The sequence below is a fragment of the Copadichromis virginalis genome, linkage group LG7 (assembly GCF_057382275.1).
Source record: "Copadichromis virginalis isolate Kocher_CV1m ecotype Utaka linkage group LG7, C_Virginalis_male_GT1.1, whole genome shotgun sequence".
NCBI classification, from domain to species: Eukaryota; Metazoa; Chordata; class Actinopteri; order Cichliformes; family Cichlidae; genus Copadichromis; species Copadichromis virginalis.
This window is the reverse complement of record NC_140624.1, coordinates 63102449-63112406: the sequence shown is the minus strand read 5'-3', so window position 1 is coordinate 63112406 and position 9958 is coordinate 63102449. Positions and strand designations below refer to the sequence as shown.

At 43.1% G+C, this 9958-nt stretch overlaps 1 protein-coding gene across 1 annotated transcript in view; it reads right to left on the bottom strand.

The window, feature by feature from the left end:
• grk3 (G protein-coupled receptor kinase 3) overlaps positions 1 to 9958 on the bottom strand; it is a 74215-nt gene that overhangs the window by 1246 nt on the left and 63011 nt on the right. The window contains exons 18-21 of the mRNA XM_085464671.1: positions 5084 to 5246; positions 4861 to 4997; positions 2646 to 2759; positions 1 to 2553 (exon numbers count right to left, since the gene is read on the bottom strand). The exon at positions 1 to 2553 is cut by the window's left edge and continues 1246 nt beyond it. Coding sequence (XP_085320797.1) covers positions 2392 to 2553; positions 2646 to 2759; positions 4861 to 4997; positions 5084 to 5246 — 576 coding nt within the window. The 3' untranslated portion in view covers positions 1 to 2391. The remainder of the gene's footprint in view (positions 2554 to 2645; positions 2760 to 4860; positions 4998 to 5083; positions 5247 to 9958) is intronic.

Below are 9958 nucleotides of genomic sequence, written 5' to 3'. Positions count from 1 at the left end.
CCAACTCAAGTCACACATCACAGCTCTGGAAATGCATGGACATCACAGATGAAGACACTGTACTGGATGGAAAAGAAAACCCCTGAAGTAAACCGCTTTCTCTCCTCTGCTGCACACTACTCTGGACTGCCACTGCCTTCGCCTTGAACCCTGGTGAGGTTCCCCACCAAACTGTAAAAAGTCCAATAATTTAGACAAACCCATACACCTCATCTGAACTGTGTCACATTCAGGAAAAAACTCATAACACAGTGAGAAGACAGACGAAAAGTCCACCCTGAAACACTGCAGTAGGTCCGCAGACAATGCTCGTGGACATAGCTTTCTTTAAGCTCAGCTATGGTCCTACTTGAGGAACGTAGACAGATGGCAGTGAGGGGGATCAGAACACTGTACTGGCTACAGACTGAGCATATATTTAAAGAGCAGTGAATTGGCTCACTTGTTGTGCTCATCCGTGTCCTCTGACGTGATGGATCTGATGTAGTGCAGCAGCTCTCTGACAGCAGACACATTTGGCCCAAATCCGGGCTGCTTCTAGGACTAAGGGCTCAGTCACAGCACCGGCGGTGGCTGTACGGCCCAGCTGTGGGCAAAATGCCACGAGCCAGGCTGGCCACGAGCAGAGTTTTGACCAAAGGCCATGACAAACTTCACATCGGGCCCACCTGTAGCTGAGACTGAATGTGAGAAAACTGAGGGCCGCCGCACTTCGGCTAAGTGTTCAGTGCAGTCCAGACTGAGCCTGTAGACTCATCATCGTGTGGAGTTTCTCAAAGACAAATGCGTTTGCATTCCCTGGGTGTAACCTCAACATGAGGCCTGGTGGTAAATCTGACAGGAGCCTGCTCAGGCTCAGAGCAGGCTCAGTACTTTACTGCACATCTAAAGAAAATAAGTCACAGATCATTCTGTTCTCGTTTATTCTGAACCTGCATTTATCTGCTCTCTGGAGAAATGTAGGCTAACACCAACTGGATAAAATGTGAACATTTCAACCACTTAAAAACCAAAAAAAGAAAAAAAAAAAAAAAAAAAGAGCCTGAAATAGCATGAACATGACAGCTCATATAGAAGATCTATGCATCTAACTGGGGTATTTGAGGGTGGATTTTTCCTTTAATCAGCTTCAGCTTATTGTCTTCATCCTCCTCCCTACACACAGTCTGCCCACAACAGCTGACTGCTCCAAGCTGTTGCCCTGCATGGACAATGTGTGAGCGGGAACAGACTGCTGATTCTTGTGCTTTGCCTGGGAACAGGTTCTTACATTCTGATGTACTCATACTGGCACAGTCCAACTGAGGTAATGCAGCTCTGTAGCTCTTTCAGAGCCCTTCTCTTGCCACCTCTGAAAGACCCCACACCAACAAAATCCTGTAAAGGCAGACAGAGGAGTTGCGATAAAGCTAACACACTGAAGTAAAGCAGCGGTGCGCAGACAAAAGGGTGCTTATATTGTCTTTATAGTCTTTGCCTCCCTCCTGCTCCTCTATAGTTACAGTGTTGTCCATGGTTACCAGTACATGTACACCAATCTTCATGGCTACCATAGCAACCAGCTGCTGTTTGTCAGCCAATGGAATCTCAGTCTCTGTGGTGACTAGAGCCAATGTGAAGCTTCCTGTACCTGCGCTGGAATGATCAACAGCCTTCCACACATACACTGTGAGGGTCCGGGAGGTTGGGATGGCGCGCCATCTGCCAGCAGAGCGGATCCTCCTGGGCGCTCAGGTGACTCAAGTAAAATATTAATGTTGGCACTTTTTGCACTTCAGTAACAGTGGGAGGAATGTTTCAGAGGGATGGATGAGGACAACCAGCCTTTGTTTTCTACATTCTGTGGTAGCCTGGTCTCTTCTGGACCTGAGCATCAGCTCTGTGGAGGAGTCCATCAGGCTGCTGAGAGCACACAGAGTGGGAGGACACTTCCTGATTAATGTGATCTCAACAGCGAGGTGTGTGGTGTGGGAGGTGGTTGAGGAGGGGCAAACAGAGAGAGGAGCAGCCGTTAGTCCTTGTGAAGTTCATGCGGGGATTCTTCAAATGTCCAATGGTTCAAAATCCTTTCTTCCTCTTACTGACTGGCAGGGTCCCAGAACGCACACACATTTACCCCCCCCCCCCCCCCCAAAAAAAAAATCAAAAAAAAAAATCACTATATCACTCTTGATTGGTCGTCATTGTGTGCGCGCCATCAGCACCACGCGCACGCACGCACACACACACACACACACACACACACACACACACACACTGAGGTGATGTGGGCAGGTGTCTTGCAGCTGATGAGGGGGTGGGAGGTGGGATGCAGTGTGTGTGTGTGTGTGTGTGTGTGTGTCTGTCAATGTGAGTGCATGTGTTTTTATGTATATGCGTGCTCTTGTGTATTCACAGGCCATTGCTATTGCGGTGTGTGAGGGGGGGCTTGGAAAGCTCCACTACTCCAGCACGGCCTTTCCCGATGACTTTAGGAGCGCGACGCAGAAGTTTCTGGGCCTCCGTGAACGCCTCAGTCAGCTCTTTCTTCCACTGCACAAACTCTGGGTCACTCTGCGCACATACACAAAAAAAAAAAAAAGACATCAGCTTGTTTCATTCATCTCCTCTACAGCACTAAAGCATACAACAGCCAGAGGACGTACTTCACACTGCAGCACAAACTGTTTCCCTCCTTTGATGCGCAGCAGGATACACTTCTTGTCTTTAATCTGCGTTTCTTCCACGGTTACGATCTGCTCCATCGTCAGCAGGTTTTGCTGCAAAGATAATTGAGTGATCACAAAGTGTTCAGATGGATTTCACCAACAAGACTTCTGGCTCTGGCTCACAGCTGCTGCAGAGATGTACACCTTACCCCTACAGCACTAAAAAGCACTGGCACAGAGGATTTCAGGGAGTGTTAGGACAGTCACGGAGGAACTCATGATGAAGAAGAGTAATGGAGAATTTAGACTTATGTGTTAAATTTCTGCTGTAGCTACGCTGGTACTGCAAACCCTTCTGAAACCCTACTACACGTCGATGCATCACAGCCGCAGCTGGTGTGACTGCCCTGTTCTGTGCCATGGAGTAGGGCTGGGTATTGTCACTGATTTCTATAATCAATTCGATTCCGAAGGTCCTGATTCGATTCGATTCAATTCAATTTTGATTCACACAGTCAGAAATACTATAATTCTGATCATTTATCGGTGATCAGTACATATCCATATTTTTATATCTATGCATAAAAACAAAGCTGACACTTGTGAGACTTCATCAGAGTGTAAGCTTCACAGCAGATGTCTCTGTGCCAAACTAAATGAGGATAAAACGCACAATGGTAGACTGGTGCGTAATACTTACATTTCAAATCTCAGTTTTGAAATGTAAGTATACTTGTGGGGGGGGGGGGGGGGGGGGGGGGCTGTGCAGGAAGTGTGATTTTATCATGGTGGAAACGAAGCGGCAAAAGTAAGAGGGAATTCATGACGATGTTTATCACATGTGAAGCATAGTTTGGATATATTTATATATTTATGTTTAAAAATCAATTCAGGATTTACTGAATCGATATTGCGTTATTCAAGCTAAAATTAATTTGAATTGGAAATTTTTTTTTTCTAAATCCACACCTACCATCAAGTCCTCCTAAGCATTACGAATTACTTTTCCCCCACAATTTTTAAGTGAGGCAACGAACAACAGTCTCAATGCAAGGACTCACAAATGTCAGCAGATTCCTGGAGGGAGACCACTGCAACTACCAAAATGGGTGTGTTGGATAAACATGTTCGCCTCAAAAAACCCCTCAGCATAACAAATAGAGAGCATCCAGGAGGGGAAAAGTCCCAGGATCATATGTGTTTCTACCAGGTGGCTCTGTGTATAAAACACCGAGATATGACCACATGGTAATTAACATGTAAAACACACCAGTGTAAGCACAAATAGTGTGTGTGTGGTTTTTTTTTGTTTGTTTGTTTATTTTAAAGTCTCTCAGATAGAGCCTAGCTGGGTTTTCCCTTTAGTTTTGATGAAAGTATAGTTCAGTGCACACATTACACTTACACACAAGTAAGCAGTGTACTTCATGGAAACACTAACACAATCAAGACCGTGCAAGTGCTCCTTCACTTGTGTTGTTAGGCTAATAGCTGCAGTCTGAGATGGTCTGAGGCCTGCAGTGAGCTTTGTTGTCAGACGGTGGCAGCGAGCTACTCTTGCTTGTGCTGTTGGTGGTCCGTCGGCCGCGGAGGAGAGCAAACATACAAAGAGCTGAAGTGAATTTGAGTGTTAAACACTGCAGCCACACTCTGTGCATTTAATGCTTTATGTTCTGATCTTTACGTTTTTTCAAATTTTCTTCTTATTCTCCTGTTCCCAGTGACCTCTCCTGTTGCTCCCTGCCCACTTGTAAACCAATCAACACCGAGCAGACATTTCCATAATCTGCTTCCAGTGACGTGCAGTCCAGACTGTGGAGAAATGCATGGGAGCAGGTTTGGGGTGGGTGGTCCACCTAGAATTGTGCACGTGATCGGACACGTCGATCTAGTTTTATGGTACTGCAAACAAAGAGTAAAAACTGAAGTTGACTGACTACCAACTTTCAAGCGGGGAGGCAGACTACAACTCTAAACAGCAGGGGTGCTGAGGACACAGCAGGGACCTGAGCCTGGTGGTAACACTCACCCAGTCTCTCTGCTTTTTCAGAGGTTTTAGCCACCTCTCCTTCAGAGTGGAATGAGCACAGACAGACAGACAGACACACTGACCAAATGATGAACAAGCCGAAAGCCCTCAGCCCATGATAGGCGGTCACATGACGTACAAACGTGCAGTGAATTTAAAGTGTATGCTGTGAGGCAGACTCACCCGAGTGTCGCCCTCTCCCCTCCACTCCACACGGTTGGGGAACAGATAGAAGTATCGGCGCTGCCACTGAGTGAGGAACGGGTTCCCGAGCTTCAGCATGTAGCCATGCATAATGCAGTCCTTCCCCAAGGCATAGTCTGCACAAAGGGACACACAGTCAGGAGGTGTACTGACAGGATATCTGTACTGGGCTGTGTGCGGATTTGGCCGTTATCATCATTACCCTCCTCGTGGCCCAGCTGCTTGTTCTTAGCCCTCTTGCGGGCCTCATTCTTATCGGTGTCCAAGTTGACAGCTTCGTAGACAGTCTCTGCCACCTCCTGCTGCCAGCGCTCTGAGATGACCAGAGGAAAGTTCTTGTAGAGCTCCTGGTCACTGTCCAGCAGCTAAGTCACGCACGCAGGCACAAACACAGACAGAGTGCAGCATGTTTAGTTATACATATGCTTATACCAAGACGTAGAGCCTAAGTGACAAATTCCTACAGCGGCCTTGAGGTGCAAAACATCGAATCAAAAACATATAAGACTTCAGTTTTTGTTTGATGATGTTTGGAGCTGATAAAATGTGCCTTTATGATTTCAGCCTTTTGTCAAGTTGAGTTGAAGGCATTCAATAGTAAAGTTGCCTTTATTTTTGGCCCTCTAGCAAGGTTGAGCCAGTCATCCATATGTAGCAATAATACACAATTCCTGTCTGCTCCTCTTAAAACTGCAGCTACAGTCCGTTCGTGATCAGAATCCTTTAATAATCCCTAAGGAAATTATGTGGTTACAGTTGCGCCAAGAGAATAGCAGTAACAGACTGAGCTAAATTAAATAATATAATATGTTGCAAAGTTTACAAAATATAAGAAATAGCTCTAATATAAGTACAAATGATGGCGCCTGGTTAAGTTTGCACAACAGCAGCAATACAAATGACGAGTTTTAGGCTTCTACTCATGTTTACATGAACTGCAGCCATCTTGGGCTGTGAGGTCAATTCTTCTCTGACTCTCCAAGTTGGAAATCTACTCCGGATTTCAGACTTTCCTCTTCGAATGGAAGAGCAGCACAGAAAGAGGAAATGACACTGACCTGTCACCAGAGACAGACCCGACCGTGTGAAACATCCACTCACAGGAAAAAACAATGAACCAAACACTGGCCCTAAATGCTGCTGCCTTTTCTGACATTGTGCTGTGTTTTACAGCACAATGTCACCGTAAGCTAAGCCCTATTCTGTCTCAGAGTATTGTGCTTTAAATCTTTCCTCCTGCTCTTAGGGAAATCTGAGGCCTAGCTTTCTGTCTGGGGACAAAAAAAATAAATAAAAATCAGCTTTCCAAAATGCTTAAACAGTCCTTTAAATAGTCTAGTTCACTGTTCTTTGCAACAACATCTGGAAACATTACATCATCGATAGTAAAATATTCCACCTACTGCCACATGTCCAATGCCAAACAGGTGTCTTAAATCTGCTGGGATCTGACATTTTCTTCTTTGTTTTTTTACTAAAATGAAGTCTTTAGAAATGGATTTCTTACTTATCTACATTCTGCTGGCAGATCATTTGATACACAGCCAATACTAAGCAGTCTAATATAAATGGCCTGCAATAAATCCTACCATGTCGGAGATCCTGGAGGCTTAAGTCTGTACAACTGTATTGTGTTACAGAATATCTCTAACCTATTTAAATCAATCATACTGCAGTAATCTATCTGCTCACACCAGGGTGGACTGGGGCTACACACCTTCCTTGGTGTGTTAATGCTCCAACCTTTACTATCCGGCAGTTGTTTTGAATATTAGTCTATCGTGGCTCCTAAGCTTTGGAATAATCTTCCTCTTCACATTAGGCAATCTACATCAGTGCTGGTTTATAAATCCAGATTGAAAACGCATTTTTATTCACTGGCTTTTGATTCAGTGGTTGACTGACTTGTATTTACTTATATTTTATTGTTTTCGCTATGTTTATTATTTTATCGTATTTATTATTCTTATGGTATCTATCGTGTTTCTATTGTTCAGCACTTTGGTCAGCCTTGTGTGTTTTTAAAGTGCTATATAAATAAACGATGATGATGATGATGATGATTAGTCCCCCGTTAAAGACCAACTCCATCTGGGAAATGCAAACAAACGCTCCTGTGTTTCATTTCTGTGCGCTGGAGCAACAGAGAACAAATAAATGTTAACTGCAGCAACATTAATGTTAATGAAAGAGGAAACTGCTGCTGCAGAGCAACCAGGAGACTGGTGCTAATGTTATACAGCAGCTTTCTATGAACCCTTTCTACAAACTCACTTTCTCTATGTGCTTTCTTCCACCACAGTCTGAAATCATGGTTGAGAGATCACTGAACATCTTTTTCACCTTCCACTCCTGAGATACGGTGATGAATTATGGCTAGAAACATGCTTTTGCACAACATGACATCACACTCTAAGTTGACACACACTCAACACAAAATATAATGACTTGGACATTTGTGGAAAAAAGCGATAATTAATGTGCTTGTTAAGTAAGATTCCCCTTGACCTTTAACTCTGGCGCACAAAAATCTAATTAGTTCATGTCCAAGTTACCACCAGTCTATGCTTATTTAAGTATGCTTTAATAAGTATACTTAAATAAGCCTGCATAAGATGGAGTATTCTAAGCCTGCATGTTTAAAAACCTGCAGCTGCAAGCAGGCTGGCGTGTCTGACAAATCAGGAAGCAGAGATGCCACTGAGCTGTATCAAGTGGCTAATTTATTTAAACCTCTCGGGCTGCAGCCCTGCTGTGAACATGCACTACAGCTCTTGGGAATTTCATTTCCTGGAAAAATATTTAGTAATTTTAGTAAGAAGTTTCATTCTGATCAGCTCTTCTTTGCCCTGGTGAACTTTCCACGTTACAGAAAAATACAGCTGCTGTCTGACTCTCTCTGCACCACACTTTGTATGACTAGAAACCAGCACATCGCTGAACACAGCAGCCCACTGCACACATGGTGTCACATCTCTGGTAATCTAACATGAAGGGAATTGAAACATAAACATCATGGGACAAAGAACATCTAATGTCTGTGAGATTATGGTTAAAAGCCTACCTAGCTTAACAAATAAAGCCGTGTTTTCCACAGATTTATTACATGTCTGTGTGTTAAAGGAAGAACATGTGTGCGAAATTTATAAGGCACTCCTCTGCCAACATTTTAATAAACAAGTACATGTGACAAACAGCAGTCATTGTTTGGTTCTGCTGTTTGGGTGCACTGGCAGAACGTTTTCATTGCAGAACGAGGACTACTGTCACAAAATGTAATCTAACAAAGTAAAGCTGAAGCTGCTCTGAGTACAGGGTGTAACATGTAACGTGTGGATGGCTGGTAAACTGTGACTGCACTTTAAGAACAGCAGCAAGTGGATTATCCACTAATAACGCAATTACTGAAATGGGGAAAAAAACAAAATAAAAGCCAGTGGGTAGGACACAGTGAAGCTGTCTGATTTCTCAGACTTCTTATATGATTTAGTGCTCAGCTCAGATAAAATAATTATTGTGGGTGATTTTAACATCCATGTAGATGCTAAAAATGACAGCCTCAACATGGCATTTAATCTGTTATTAGACTCAATTGGCTTCTCTCAAAATGTAAAAGAACCCACCCACCACTTTAATCACACTCTAGATCTTGTTTTAACATATGGCATAGAAACTGAACATTTAACAGTGTTTCCTGAAAACCCTCTCCCGTCTGATCATTTCCAAAAAACATTTAGACTTACAATAATCGATTACACAGCAGTGTGGAGTAGATTTCATCACAGTAAATGTCTTTCTGAAAGACCTACCTAAGTTTAAGAATATAATTCATGTGCTGTTATCATCTTCAATGCCCTGTACCAGCACAGAGCAGAGCAGCTATCTGAACACTACTCCGACAGAGGTCGATTATCTTGTTAATAATTTTACCTCCTCACTATATGAGTGAGTATGGCACTGGATACTGTAGCTCCTGTGAAAAATAGAGCCTTAAATCAGAAGTACTTGACTCCCTGGGATAACACTCAAACATTCACCCTAAAAGCAGATAACTCGTAAGCTGGAGAGGAAATGCCCTATCACAAATTTAGAAGATCATAATTTAACCTGGAAAAATAGTTTTCTGCTTTATAAAAAAAGAAAAAAAAAAGAAAAAAAAAAGTGAAGCTAGAACATCTTACTATTGAACACTAGGGCTGCTCGATTATGGCAAAAATAATAATCACGATTATTTTCACTGAAATTGAGATCTCGATTATTTGACGATATTTATTTAACAATAACAATGTATTGAATAATGACTTTAAAGATTGTCATAAAATAGTGTGCAAATACTGATAACAGTGCAAATGTTTGCAATATAAAAAATAAATGAAAAATGTAAACATCTGTTTAGTGAACTTTGCAGTGTTGCTCTGTGGTGCAGCTACGACACCGTAGCAAAGTTTACACACTATGTCTACTTGATCCACGTCTGACTCCTCGAACCCATAATGTTTCCACACCATTGAAGGGTTTTTTTTTTACCTCTCTTTTCAACCAACGGCAGTCACTCTCCTCTCCAAATAACTTCTGCTTAGCTTTCCGAGCTTCCCTCGGGTCCATCTTTTAAACCTGAAGATGCTTCTAAACTGCGGATTTTAAATGTGTGTTTGGAAACCATCAAAGGTTGGATGGCCGACAATTTCCTCCAACTAAATGAAAATAAAACTGAAGTCCTGTTATGTGCTCCAGACAGACATGTACCCAGCATGATGGGTACATGTCCCCTTTCAACGTTTGTGAAACCATCTATCAGGAACTAGGGCTGCCACGATTTGTCGACTAGTCACGATTACGTCGACTATCAAAATCGTCAACGACTGATTTAATAGTCGACGCGTCGTTTGAAGCTTTGTAAGATCCCAAAAGACGCAGGAATAAGTAGCAGGATTTAAGAGTGTAATAACGGACTGAAACAGAAGATGGCAGCACTGCATGTACAAGGATGCCAGCTGCCGTTAAACCCCGAAGAAGAAGAAGCAGCTGTGTCCCAGAATTCATAGCGCGGCCCAGCTCAGTTTCCAACAATGGCGGC